This window comes from Chenopodium album, chromosome 24 (genome assembly GCF_948465745.1).
Source record: "Chenopodium album chromosome 24, dcCheAlbu1.1, whole genome shotgun sequence".
NCBI classification, from domain to species: domain Eukaryota; kingdom Viridiplantae; phylum Streptophyta; class Magnoliopsida; order Caryophyllales; family Amaranthaceae; genus Chenopodium; species Chenopodium album.
In genome coordinates, this window is record NC_137857.1 from 8,141,470 (window position 1) to 8,156,888 (window position 15,419).

The following is a 15,419-nucleotide window of genomic DNA, read 5'->3' on the forward strand; positions in this document are numbered from 1 at the left end:
TCCATCATTTGTACAACCTATTTCTAGCTTCTAACATAATGAGAAATCTTTCGTTTTTCTTGGTCTTTTGTCTCCTATCCTCTCTCTCACATGCTATAGAGCTCGACTTTTGTGTCGGAGACCTTAGTCTTCCCAGAGGACCTGAAGGATATGCTTGCAAAGATCCTGCTAAAGTCACAACTGATGATTTTGTTTACACGGGTTTCCGTGGTGAAAAAACTCCTAATAATGTTTTTGGGAACAATGTGACATTAGCATTCTCAGATGTGTTCCCAGCCTTTAATGGTTTAGGTATATCTATGGCCAGGTTAGACTTCGCCGTAGGAGGAGTGATCCCAGTACACTCCCATCGTACGTCAGAAGTTCTTATTTTGGTAAAAGGTTCAATCATTTCAGGGTTTATTGATACCAACAACACCGCATACTATAAAAGATTAGAAGTCGGTGATGTCATGGTGTTTCCTCAAGCTATGCTTCACTTCCAAATCAACGTTGGTGAAACTCCAGCTACCGCGTATGTTAGTTTGAATGGTGCAAACCCAGCACTACAACTCACTCCTACTTCCTTATTTGCTGGCAATTTACCTGCTAACATTGCTCAGGAAATTACACTCTTAAGTCGTAAGGAAGTTATGCGGATGAAACGAATCTTTGGCACAGCTTGATATCCATCTTTAGCTACTCATGTGCTCTTAATAATTATTAGCTCCCGATTTATTTCAATGTCCAACACAATTTTTTATGAATCTGTGATAATAAAGGGTATATACATATAGCCCTCTTTACATGTTTCGTAACTACTCGTACAAAGTAATTGTAAAATTTCATAAGTGTATACTTCATATATATCCAAGATTAATAAAACATATTTTTACCTTTTCTATACATATACTCCCTTCTTTGATCTTACATTAATCTAAGTCTGTCCTTCATGTGCTAAGGCTGGGGTTGCCTTAAAGTTTGTGGAGTCTTGGATAGATGCAATGGCGACCTTTTCGTAGTAATGATCTCGTTACATGGATCGCCTATAATAAACATTAACTCGTACTCAATCTCCCCTACTCTAAACTAATGTTAAACTCAAGGATAATGTGGAGAAAACGGCTTAACTTTGTATTGCTCATAAACACATATATATACACAATACATAAGGAAACTTAGTTAGCCTAAAACTCCTAACCCGATAAACTTAACATAAATACAAGGAAATTTTGACATATGCTACCAGGGAAAGGACCCTTTTTCACATTTGCTACCCCTTTAATTTTTTATTTTATATTACTACCACCCAAACACACTAACTTTCATAATCACTACCACTTGTCTTACACCGTTAGTATTTCCGTTACCACCACCCAACCACCGTCCAGCCACCACTCCTTCCCACCCACCAGCTGCCAATCCGCCGCAACCACCACTCACCGTCCAGCCCAGCCACCAAGCCACTGCCATAGTCGCCTGAGCCCAATCCCCTGCTGCCCGCGACTCCGACCACCCTGATTGTCGGCGCCGGCGTCGCATTCCCAGCCCCTCGAAAACCCGATCAGCCCCTCTCTCCCCTCGAAACCCACCTCAATCTCAGCCCCTCTCCCCTCGAAAACCTCCGTCGATCCCAGCCCCTCTCTCCCCTACCCCCGTCGATCCCAGCCCCTCTTTCCCCTCGAAACCACCGTCGATCCCAGCCCCTTTCCCCTCGAAACCCCCGTCAATCCCAGCCCCTCTCCCCTCAAAACCCCCGTCGATCCCAGCCCCTTTCCCCTCGAAACTCGATCCAGCCCCTCCTCGTCCCCCGTTCCCTATTCTGGCCGCGACGAAGGATTTCCCTGCCACCAAAAACCACCCTAAGCGAAACCCTAAAACTCGTTTAGGGTGGTTTCGGGCAGGGGGATTAGGGTTAGGATTGTTGGTTTTGGGTGGGGAAGGGGAGGGGTCCGATTCCGACCCGAATCGCCGGCGCCGGTCGCAGGTTTGGGCGCTGGCCGCCGGCAAGGGGAGGGGGGAGGGTGGATGACGGGGAGGGCTAGGGTTATTTGGGTGGTTTTTTCATTTTATATTTATTTATTTATTATTTTAATTTTTTTTAATAAACTTAACGGAAATCTAACGGATTCCGTTAAGTGGTAGTGATTATGAAAGTTAGTGTATTTCGATGGTAGTAAAATAAAATAAAATTTTAAAGGGGTAGCAAATGTAAAACATGGTGCTTTCCCTGGTAGTAAATGTGAAATTTTCCTAAATACAATATTAACATAAATACACCAAAACAAACTCTAACAACTAACTATGGAACTTTTGTTTTGCCACTATTGTCTATAAAAATTGGACAAGAAAGAATACTTTGAAATATGAATGTGGACTGTTCTAGGAGCGAGGAGGGTTATCCTTAAAGCTGTGAGGGAAGAGGGACTTAGGGTCTATTCTCATACGATTATTTTCAGTTCAGTTCAGCTCTAATAAGTTCAATTTAGTTCAGTTCAGCTCCTAATTTCCTTCCCTTATAAAATATTTAGTTCAGTTCAGTTCAGCTCTAATAAGTTCAGTTCACTTCAGTTCAGCTCAGCTCAGTCAATGAGAACAGGGTCTAAGTGCATGAAGCTAAACATGTTAACGTATGCCAGAGAGAAGTTGTATTTGTCTAAGTACTTTTGTAATATAATGCCTAATTTAGACACTTCACTAATTGCGTGCATGCATAGAAATCAATAAAAAATTTTAAATGAACCTGGTTCACACTAATTTATTGTGGACCACTTATATTAGAGAAACTATAATTGTTTTATGAATAAAAAAAAAGGTCACTGTAATAAAAAATAAGGTCACTATGTTGAAATAAAAGTCATTTTGGTAATATATAGCTATAAGAGGTTAATTTTTTTAATATATATTGGTCAATATGAATAATAAAGGTCACTATGTTAAAATTAAGGTCATAACGTCGTATTCAAGTTCACAATAATATTAAACCTTATACAAGTTTTAATAAAAGTTACTATGTTAAAAATAAGGTTACTATGTTAAAAATAAGGGTCACTATGTTCAATATAATGTCAGTTACGTGTATATAAATCTCGAGTCCACAATAATATTATTGTGGATCAGGTCCACGCAAGTCTTTCTGAGCAATCAATGTCTTTAAAAGCAGGATACTATTTTGAATTGGAAGTACTGGGAGTAGAATCAAATTGTAGAATTGACCAATTCTACAAATTTTGCAAAAATATGAAATTATAATCAGCATTTTCACCTTTATTTTTGGTATGTGAATCATGAAATTATATTCTTGTTTTAATATATAACCGGCCAATAAAATAGACAATATTGTCAAACTTACCTAGATAAAGCTAATTTTTTTTCATTGATAATGATTTTCGAGCCTTGAATTGGAGCAGCAACAAGAAGGGATGAAGTGATTACCTAAGGGATGAAGTGATTAGCTCTTGAACAGATGAAGATAAGGGTTAACAAACTTAACAATGAGAAGAGAGAGGAAAGACCGAATGAGGAAAGGAGGAAAAAGGATAATTGATATTAATAAAATAGAAGGATTTTATTATTTTAAGATGTATTTCGTATATATGTATAGTGAGAAGAGAGTTTTTATTTTTATTTTTTGAAGAAAAGCTCCAACGGAGCAACTAGCTTTCATTCATAGAGAGATCATTGTTCAACAAAGAAGAAATACAAGAAGGAAAATTAGAAAACCAAATACGACTACCAACCTCCCATGGCAAGCAATGAGCTAAACCATGAGCGACCTTATTACCCTCTCTACGAGTAAAGCTCCAAGAAACACTACTAAAAAATGAACTAGCATGATAGATATCATCAAATATAAGGTGAAGACTGCTTCTTCCCCTTTCTCGTGCCACAATCGCGTTAATGATAGCAAGACAGTCACTTTCCACCATCACCTTAGAATAGCCCGCCTCTACTGCTGCATTAATTCCCAATAAAATCGCTTTTGCTTCAGCATTGCTTCAGCAACACAAGGCTCCCAACGCTCCTCTGTCCTCCAGGCTGCAGCAAGCAACACCACTCCCCTCGAATCACGCACCACGGCACCAGCACTAGCCCCAAGGCCTTCACAAACACCCCCGTCTACATTCAACTTCACCCAGCCATCAGTGAGAAGAGAGTTTTAGTTTTAGTTTTAGTTTTAGTTTTAGTTTGCCTTTTATATGGGATATGGCCCAACATAATGTCAAACGCATTCAAAAGTCCACTTTCTACGCCTTAGTAACTTAGGCCCATTCACTTCACCTTGTTTTTGATGAACTGTAATTATTTTTACTGAAATAAAATTATATTTGCTAAACTTAAATTATTTTACTGAATTTAAATTAATTTTACTGAATTGAAATTATTTTTGCTGAACTGAAATTATTTTTACTAATTTTCTATTATAATTCTTCTTTAAGAAAACTGAATTTTACTGAACTGAAAAATTATTTTTACTGAACTGAAATTAATTTTACTGAACTGAATTTATATTTACTGAACTGAAATTATTTTTGCTTAACATTATATTTTTAAGGTGAAGTGAATAGGGTTTTAGTAAGAATTGTTTAAATCATGTACTAGTAAAAATCTCGATTTTCTTGATGCTGAACAATTCCACCGTTTCTATGGGCAATACTACTTGCTAGCGATTTTACTAGAAATTCAAGTCATTTGCAAGATTTTTATAGTAGAATTGTGCAATTATATGATTTTTATTTAATGCGTCATCAATGTTATATTTGATTGGCTGTTGGAAGTTTGGAACTAATACTTTTGCTCATGGGATGTAAAGCTTTTTGAGGACTATATATACTCAATACTCCAAAGTCTCGGTTGATCAAATCGGGAAAAGAAAAAACGGTATTATAGATCTAGTCCGTTAAATGCTAAACATGGAATAAACCGACGCCAAATAAGGCAATAATACAACAATGAATACATGTCGGGATATCTTTTTATCTTTTTCTATATTACATAATCATACATATAATTCCACATACGCTTTTACATAATTGACAATATATATGACTTATACGGGAATAAATTTATGTACACAACACATCAATAGAGAACATTCAATTAGTGCCGCCGAAGATGCTCTTCAACTTCTTTGCCTGTGTAGCATCAAGTAATGTAATTTTCTCAATCACGTCGGTAGGTAAGTCATTGGCAAAGAGAGAAGTGGTAGTAAGTTGAAAATTAGGGCTTGCACTATTTAGGCTAACAAAGGCAAGAGCGGGAGTTTTACCAACATTAACTTGGAAGTGAAGTAATGATTGAGGGAAGATCATAATGTCTCCCTTAGTTAATGTTTTATAATATACTTGATCATTTGAATCTATAAAACCCGCAAGTATCTCTCCTTCAATCACAAGGATAACTTCTGATACCCTGTGTGAGTGGATCGGGACAACTCCACCCACACCAATGTCTAACCGCGACATGGAAAGGCCTAACCCATTCAAAGCGGGGAAAGTCAAATCGATGGCAAATGTCACAGCTACACCAAAGATGTTTGATGTGTTGCCCGCAACACCTAAACCAGAGAAAACAAAGTCATCTGCTGTTAAGTTTGCCGGATTCCTACAAGAAAAACCGGCTGGTGTACCTGGAAAATTAAAGTCCGCAACACAAAAATCAACAACACTAGTAGCAGACGATAGAGAAACAAAGAGAGAAATGTACAAGACAAATTTGAGAAACTCCATGTTTGAAGTATATAAAATGGTAGGTTTTTGGATTAACAATAGATGGATAGTGTTTTGTTTCTGATTTTTTTTCTCTTGGTTTTACTAGTGTTGCCTTAAACAATGAAAATTTATGCTCTATAAATAGATCTAGAACAGGCATTTTGGTGGAAGTTTTCAATTGAAGGCGGTTTATTTATTTAATTTTTGTTAATGCATGGTAATTCAATGTGATTTGAGATATTGTCATGGCTTACGTGGATTTTCGTGGTTGGATTAATGTTCAATGAAGATGAAAAATGAATGTATTATGTGATAGGAAATTAAATTAATCACTATTATTCATCTAATGATCTTGCATAAACAAAGTTATTTACAAGATAGAACTTCTTAATGATTGGATGAAAGTTTCTGTTATTCAAACTTTGAACGATCTTTACAAAGATCTGGTATTGGTCAGGCCGTCCTCCATATATAACGCATAAGAGAAATTATTGAAAATGATCAGTAGTGAACAAATACAGCTAGATAGTTAGACTAAGTTAATTGCAATAATTAGTTGACTTGATCAAATAAGTGAAATTGTCAAGATTGATGCTTGATGCTTAAAAAAGATTACATTTAACCTGATACCAATAGCCTAGTATCCACTAATTGTATTTTGTTCCATCGAGTTGACGAGTGATGGATTTATGCTTTATATCTATATCAATTCAACATAAAATAAAGACACAATTAAGCCTATATATCTCTAACATTACCTTTTAATTTATATCTCTAATTGTATATTTCTAAATGTTAAATTTAAAAATTGCTTCATCTGTTCTATAATAATCGATATATAGTTTTCTTTTTTCACTATTCGCTACTAACTTTGACTATTGGTTTGTTTTTCATTTGTACGTATGAAAATCATCCATTAATAATTATTGTGTAAAATTTCGTTGGATATGCACCATTCAATCATTAATAAGAAGTTTCATGATAATAACTTTGTAAATTCAATTTTATGTTAAATTATGTAAATTAGAATATCAATTAACCTCATGCATTGACATGTTGTATGTCAAATTTATTTGTGTCCGTTATATTAGAACAAAGGAAGTACAACAAGTTGATACTTTGAAAATACACATTGACACGAATCTAACAAGCGACATTATCAAATGACTACTTATATCATATATGAGGATATAAATGGACATAATCAAAGCAGAGATTAAGAATATATAATGCCAAAACAAGACATGTTAAGAGCATCATATATAATTAAAACGGTGGTACTACAAATCACAAAAGGTTCAAATGACAATTATTATTGTATCGAATACAAAGCATTAAAATGAAGAAGCTAAGGCATGTCTTCAAAGAAATTTTCAAAGAAAGTACAATCCATTGTTATACTCTCTATGTTCGGAATTGGACCCGGAATCATGATTGGGGTTACCCGGCCGGGAAGAGGATTTGGTTCCCCAGTTTCAACTTCCTCAATCTCAACTTCGGTTGGTGTCTCATCTTTTGCTACTAACTTGGAAATCCATTTGGTATTCTTTACCATGTTAAGTTTGGACCTCTTTCTTTTTGGTACCGGACCTTGAGGGTATAAGGCATTGACATTTCCATCACTTTGGACTGGAGATCTTTTCGCCATGATGCTCTAATAGTATTTTCAACTTAAGTACAAAAAACCAAAAAAGTTAAGTGAGTTGATAGACTCAAAAAGTTTCCGCCGCCACAAATCTAATAAATATTAGGAAAAATTGTCAGGAACTACATGCTTAATAGGGGTATTTGGAAACAACTACCCATTAAAAAATTTTAACAAAAAAACTACCCCTAAATTTAAAAAGTTAGAGTAGCACTACCCATTTGCATTTTCCGGTGAGAAATTCCGGCGCGTGGGCCCACTTTTTCAATTTTACTTGTAAATTTTTATATATACGGGGTAAAATTGAAAAAGTGGACCCACGCGCCGGAATTTAGTTAACTTGAAATCGGATTGCAACAAATAAATATTGCAAAGAGCAAACGACACGTGTGTAATACATTCAAGGTAAGTCAGTATCAACCACACGTGACCAAATATGTGCTACTTTTATTAATGCAAATGAATTGGGAACGAAAATATGTATATGAAAAATGTGGAGACTGAAGAGCTAATGTAGAAATTTTAATATACATGGTTAAAAATAAATCAGAATCAAGCAAGATAGTATGTGGTAATTTTTTTTTTTTTATCTAAATCTGATAAGATAGAGGTGCATTAGGATATATTTTTGTACATTAGGATATTTTAATAGGACCAAATCATTTTAGAACAAAATCAACAATGTAGAAAAAAAAAGGGTGGATCAAACGCGTAACACTAAACCAAACTTGAGTATATATCTCCAAATTTTTACCAAAATTAAGACAAAATCCGAACTGATATTAACCATGATAATGATACCCATCCAAATGATCCAATACGAACAAAAATTCACAATTCACGATTTAATCACTTCAACATAAAATTAAGTCCTACATAAAAAGAAAATGTATTTTTTGATATATTATTAATTTATTACATACGATCCACAAATATATATTCATACACTGTAATCCTTAAATACTTCAATATTCTTTTTTTTTTTTTTTTTTTTTTTTTTGAAGGGACACGTTCTAAAGTTTTAGAACACTAATTAATTATCAGATTAAATAAATGTATCTTAAATTACCACCCTTCAAAACACCCTATTTTAATTTAACCATCTATTTTTTCGTTTTTCCCTCAAAAAAAAAAAAAAAAAAAAAAATCTATTTCGTTTATTATATTTAACCGCCCACCAAAAAAAAAAAAAAAAAAAAAAATCACCATCTCTTATTTTTCATCGGCCAAGCCTTTTCTTTTAAAAGTTTTTTAAAGGGATAATTTAAAGGACATTTTGTGAAAAACTACCTTATAAAGCACTTTTTTTACGAGAAACTACCTAATAAAAAAAATGTTGTAAGAAACTACCTTATAAAAGGATAAATGTTGTAAAAGATTACCCTTGGTCGAAAAAGCATCGTTGACTTTTATTTTCCGGCGTTGATCATGTCACGTGCCAATTAAGAAAAAAAGAGGGAAAGAGTGAATTAAAAGTCACATGATTGGCACGTGATGTGGTCAACGCCGGAATTTGAAAGTCAACGGTGACTTTCCGATCAATGGTAGTCTCTTACAACATTACCCTTTTATAAGGTAGTTTCTTACAACATTTTTTTTATTAGGTAGTTTCTCGCAAAAAAAGTGTTTTATAAGGTAGTTTTTTACAAAATGTCCTAATTTAAATTGTTTTTACATTGACAGCTAATAGAATACAATAGATAGATAAGATGATTTTTTTTTTAATTAAAAGAAAATCATGTTTTGTATGAGTGCTTTGTACAACACTTATCTTTAAATTATATACCGTTTAATTCGTATTGTAAAAATGCAATCAGATTCATTTTAATTTTTCTTATATTATAAATGTAGCACATGACATTAAAATTAAAGCACAAATGTTGTTATAGATGGACATTGAAAGTAAATTATAGCACAAAGACAGCATTAAAAACAAATGAAATCATTAAAAAAAATTATTAAAGCATATAAGTTTTTGAAAGCATGATATGTACATTATTGTTATTTACCCGGTTACATGCAGATCTACATATAATTAGATGTATCTTTTATTAATTGTTAAAAATATATATTGAGACAAATTCAAAGATCCCAAATGAATTAATTTTATCTTATACATGTATGTAAATGAATTACAAATGATGATCAAAAGTAAAGAATTGTCTCAACTAAACGTGAAGGAGTAAAGAACTAACAAAAAGAACAAAGGTACTTGTTAATAAAAACGAAACACTATATAATTCTTTGAAGAAATTAGATGGCACTTACTTTAAAATAATCTTCTTTGACTTCTCCTCGAACCTGTGAAATAAGAGTATCAAACTGAGAGAAATGATAGACTTTTTATATTTGACTATAATATGAGTTATTACAACATTAATTAGTAAACGGTCCCTAGCTTTAATTAATTAATCAGTATACTTCCCTACCTAGCTCTAATATTAATGAAAAAAAAAAATCTAGATGTAAATAAATTATTTTGGACTCAAGAAATTTGATTTGTAATATTTGCTACAGTTTTCTCATTTGTCTACAATAATTGTTTTATGGGTCCTTAATATCCTTCCTTTTTAGTTTAAGTTGGGAATTTATCGACAATTCACGAGTAAATTGGTGTAATAAATGTTAATTTATTGTCTAATCTTTCCACTTTTAGCTTTTTATATATGTAGCCCTTAGCTTAGGGCTGCATATATATATATATATATATATATATATATATATATATATATATATATATATATATATATATATATATATATATATATATATATATATATATCTTTTTCCTTGTTTTATTGATTCTCTCTTATACTGATTTCTTTATGATACAGAGTATTTATTAACTCCACTTGCACTAAGACCTTATTCTCTTCACCATATCTTTGTTTAACTATAACCAATTTTACTGAACTGAAATTATTTTTGCTGCACTTTTTTTTTATATATATTTTTTATTTTTTTTTTACAGATTCACAATCTATTATATTTTATTTTTACCGAACTGAAATTATTTTTACTGGATATTTTTTTAAGGTGAAGAAAACAAAACATATTCTTTAGGAAAACAAAACATATTAAAGCAATAAAATTCCCTCAATTGTCAAAAAAAAAAATAAATAAATAAAAAGAAAAAAGCATAGTCTCAATATGTGGCATGTATCTAGCGGTGCAAATAATACATGACTTTTTTTTTTTTTTTTTGGTAGAAAGGTGGACTGCATTAAAAGGTTAACATAGTAGCAACATTACAACTTTTAGGCCTCATTTTAGGCCACCTTACAGTTAACACCACCATTGTCAAGGTGGGTTCAAAAGAGGTGTACTCACACCCAAATATTGTTCTAAGTTGTGATCAGAGATAAGTTTACTGCCAAAAGAAACACTACTGCTATTACATAAGTCCACTCCAACAGCAGGAGGGTGAATAATTACACAAGTCTTGAGCAGAGTGCTATAGTTCCATTCCAGCCTAGTTGATGGAGTTAGATTGAGCATAGCTTGCTTGGCCACCACATCTGCTTCCCTGACCTGACCCCTGGGGCCCTTGAATAGCTTTCCGCTTGATATCTCTCTTAGCTGGGCCCTGCAAAAGGAGTAATGATTCCCCAGATCATCAAAGGCTATGTTGAATTTAGTGATTCCATTGACTGCAGCCTGGGAGTCAGAGATGATTGTTACATCTTCCCACCCTTCAATCAGGATCCATTGGATAGCAGCATGAATAGCCATAGTTTCAGCCATGAGGGCAGAAGATGCCCAAGTACTAGCTGCAATCCCTTTGACCCAGTTCTGTTGCTGATTTCTACAAATGCAAGCAAAGCTTGCAGTATTCCCCTGTCTTTTAAAAGAAGCATCAACTATTATACAAAGGCTAGAGTCCACTTCCACCTGGGCAAAAGCATTTACAGTAGGGTTTGGATTGTGATTGGATTGATTGGGACCTAGCCAGGCTATCTCAAAGGCCCAAGACTTAGCAGCATGGATATGATTTGCAATAGGGGTTGATTTTTTATTAAACACCCATTCATTCCTCCTAAGCCATAGTCTCCAAGAGATTAATGCAAAGGTTTGGTTCCAAGGAAGCTGAAAAAGGGGATGGTGAGTGGTGACATCCAAATTTGCACAAATCCAGTCATAACCAGAAGAGTGCTGACCTATGGAAGGGGGGGAGACAAGATTCCACATTTCCTGAGCTCTGCTACAGTCTTTAAGAACATGGATAATAGTCTCAGGGATGCCAGGACAGAAGCTGCATGATCCAGAGGTTATAATGTGCCTAGTATGGAGGTGGTCTGCAGTGGGTAACCTATTCCATAAGCCTAACCAGAGGAAGAATTTGACAGAAGGGGGAATGGCCAAGGCCCAGATTTTAGACAGATCATCCTTATGAGGATGAGGGTGGTTATTTTGCTGAAGCCAAAGGTGAAGATAGGCAGTCTTTGCATCAAAATAATCACCCTTGCCTAAGGCAGAGAAGATCTGATCCTCCCCAAAACAGGGGGGAATCATACTATGGATATGAGAGATGACATGAGGAGGAAGGAAATGCTTTAGAGGGAAGGGGTTGAATTGTCCCTCAGACAGGATGTGGTTACATGACTTGATCGACAATTATTTGGTATTTTGGTGTAGCGAATCAAGACATTTAATGAAAATAAAGGAAATAATCTTCATTGTATTAATAGCAAGTAGGGTTGTACACAGTTTGGTCTGGACCGTAATCAAACTAGACCAAACCGTATTTTAGCGGTTTGGTTTGGTTTACGGTTTATAAAATTACGGTTTGGTCTCGATTTTTTTGTAAATATGGTTTATGGTTTGGTTTGGTTTTGCAAAAATTATAAACCAAACCAAACCGTAAACCAATAAACTGTATTATAAAATTTATATAATTTTTAAATAAAAAATTTACTTATTATATACTAAAAAAAATTAAAGAATAAATAAAAAAACCATGAAAAATAAATAAAAACTATGTGGTCAATACTATATAATTAATGACTATAATGTAGTACTCCGTATGAATATTTTTTATTGTTATGTATTATTTTTATTATGTATTAGCACTTGATTAGTTTATTGTTATTTTTACTGTAACTTTATAGTAATCCATATGAATATTTTTTATTGTTATGTATTATTTTTATTATGTATTAGCACTTGATTATTTGATTGTTATTTTTATTGTAACTTTGTAGCACAATTTAATCCGTTTGGGCTACTTATTTAAACTTTTATTTTAAATTAATAAAATATTAGTTGACAATATTTGAGGAAAAAATATCATCACATCATAAACCGCAAACCAAACCGCACCAAACCATATTATTATGGTTTGGTTTAGTTTGGTTTCAATACTAATATGGTTTGGTTTGGTTTGAAAAATTTACCAAACCGCATTTTGCGGTTTGGTTTGGTTTGGACTCAAACCGCACCAAACCAAACCATGTTCACCCCTAATAGCAAGAGTATTTTATTTGCTTTTGTCTTATATATAATTCATTGAATTACAATACTCTCTCCGTCCCCTTTTGATAGTCCCTTATGGGCAAATTTTAGTTCCAAAATATTCAGCCCATTTGTTTTTTCCAACAATCATTAATATTAATTTTTTACCAAAGTTTCCTCCAAATTGCAACAATACTTGTGCAAATTTAAATTTCCCATAAAATTTTTGTTTTTCCTATGTATTTTATTACTTTCTCTCTCTACTTTTTGCATACCCAGTGTCAATTTACTTTTTCAATGAACTTTTACAATTCTTATTTGTGTTTATAAATTCCCGTGAAAAATGCCGATAAGGGACTATCAAAAGGGGAGGGAGGGAGTAAATTTTATCTAATATATTTAAACCTTGTAAAAGTTTTATCAGCTTACAATAATTTTTTATTTTTTTTGACAAATTCGATCTTGTTATTTTTTATTCAATGGAGCCGAGTTGAACTGAAATGAGGAGATTCGTGCTTGTGTGTGCTTGTTATCTGTTTTTATTGTGCGTTGGAGTACTTAAGTGGTGTGTACTTCTAGTCTAGAATGTAGACATTGTCTAAACGCAATCATGTACGGGCCGGGCAATCAACCTACAAAAAACGTTCGTTAATCTAAATAATTTCGTGACACATATGGAGTAGACCATACTTCCCTAACTAGGCCTGTTCACGGATCGGGATTTCGGATCGGATATCCGAAGCTTCGGATATCTAAAATTGATATCCGAATCCGATCCGAAAATTTCGGATATCCGATATCCGGTATCCGAAATCATTCGGATCGGATATTTCGGATATCCATTATCCGATATTATTTTAAAAAATTGATTATGCTTATCTAATAAATGTCATTAATTTTATCAATTTTCTAACCTTAAGCCTTCCTGTACAATATATCAGAGGGGGCAATTTTGCAAATAAAAGGAACAAAAAAGGAACCAAAATGAAATTGAATCTCCAAATAAAAATCCCTCATTCTCGCAAGTAACCTCGGAAGCCGACATCGCCACTTAGCCCAAGCAGCAAGATGATGATGCTGAACAATAATCCTCGCAATTTCCAGTTTCCGGCGACACACGACATCAAGAAGCGGGTTCCACCAGGAGGAGTTTTGCAGTGACATATCAGCGCCGACGGAGGCGAGGAGTTGAGCGGGGACGACGTCGTTTAAGCGGACGGTGTCATAGAAAGGGATATCGTCGCGGCAGTCGAGGAGATCTGATCGGAGAGTTTTTCTTGGTGGAGTGAGTCGGACTCGGAGTTAACTCGGGTCGGATCGGCGAGTTTGGGGAGGGTTGAGAGGAGGCGGGTTAGGATGGGGTGGTCGTGGACTGCGACGAAGGGTGGGTGGCGGCCTGAACAATGAACATAGAGAGAGGGGGAAGAATTTAGGGTTTTTCTTTTTTTATTGAGAGATTGAAAGTAAGTAGATGTTGTGATAAACTGATAATGTGATTCACTAATTCTTGTGAATTTATTTTAGAAATTTCAGTTTTTTTGTTTATTTTTTATTTTCTAATATCACGATTTAGTTTTACCCAATTAATTTCGGATATCAGTTCGGATATCCGACAATTTTCGGATATCGGATATCCGAAAATTTGAAAACCAGTATCCGAATCCGTATCCGATATCCGATTTTTCGGATCGGATATCCGATCCGAAATGAAAATTCGGATCGGATATCCTAAATTTCAGATCGGTTGCGGATCGGATTTTCGGATTTTCGGATAGTTTTGTACAGGCCTATCCCTAACTACATTAGTCTCATGTCAGTAGTAAACTAACTTTAGGATTATTTTTGAATAGGTGAAATGAATTTATCCACCCCTTCTACCACCGATAACAAACTTATATCACTCATCAATAACACTACGAAATTGTTGCATTGAAGCAAAGTGATCAGAAGAGTGTCACCAGTCTACAGAAATTCTTTAAAACTTAAGGTCATTTTCTTATGGATTAAATTAATCTAAACTGAAATGTAATGAATTTACTAAGCTAAAACTATCTAATATATAATTACAGAGTCAATTAACGAGAATCCTCCAAAATCCCAATGCTAAATTCTCATGCATTTAGTTTTTTATTTTTTTTATTTTAAAAAAAGAAAATAAAATTAAATAACTACCGATCCTTATCCCATACTTTATTTATTTATTTAATTAACAATTGGAGTTTTTTGAGAGCCTGATCTATCTTTTATTTATTATTATTAACTATTAGAAATTTTTTGTCGGGATTTTACCTTTTACTTGAAGCGGTATTTCCTATTTTTTTTGAAGAAAATTTGTTATGCTTTAAGGGTTTTAGTTATCAGCGCGTTTTTGGTGCGGCAGGGTGCCAAGTAAGCAAACAATGACAAAAAAACCCTAACCAAGTAATCCCTCCGACCAAGTAACCCCTCCGACCTGGTAACCCTTAACCCGCCTAATAACCCCTGACGCACCTAGTAACCCCTGACCGGACCTAGTAACCCCTAACCTAGTAACCCCCGAGGCCCTAACTAGATCTAGTAACCTGTAACCGTAACTAATAACCCCTGACATAACCACCAATTCCACCGTTAAAGTAGCACCAAATCACCGATTC

At 34.2% G+C, this 15,419-nt stretch overlaps 3 protein-coding genes across 3 annotated transcripts; 1 reads left to right on the forward strand and 2 right to left on the reverse strand.

The window, feature by feature from the left end:
• On the forward strand, nucleotides 1-797 carry LOC145611819 (auxin-binding protein ABP19a-like). Its single transcript, XM_081667188.1, has one exon. The coding sequence runs from the start codon at nucleotides 39-41 to the stop codon at nucleotides 663-665; it is 627 nt and encodes a 208-aa protein (XP_081523314.1). The 5' UTR covers nucleotides 1-38; the 3' UTR covers nucleotides 666-797.
• A 4,278-nt stretch (nucleotides 798-5,075) lies between these two features.
• On the reverse strand, nucleotides 5,076-5,711 carry LOC145612249 (auxin-binding protein ABP19a-like). The gene has a single exon (XM_081667628.1). It carries the CDS (start codon nucleotides 5,706-5,708, stop codon nucleotides 5,076-5,078), a length of 633 nt encoding a protein of 210 aa, XP_081523754.1. The 5' UTR covers nucleotides 5,709-5,711.
• A 4,924-nt stretch (nucleotides 5,712-10,635) lies between these two features.
• Nucleotides 10,636-11,847, reverse strand: LOC145610501 (uncharacterized). The gene has a single exon (XM_081665828.1). The coding sequence runs from the start codon at nucleotides 11,845-11,847 to the stop codon at nucleotides 10,636-10,638; it is 1,212 nt and encodes a 403-aa protein (XP_081521954.1).
• Nucleotides 11,848-15,419: the final 3,572 nt, after the last annotated feature.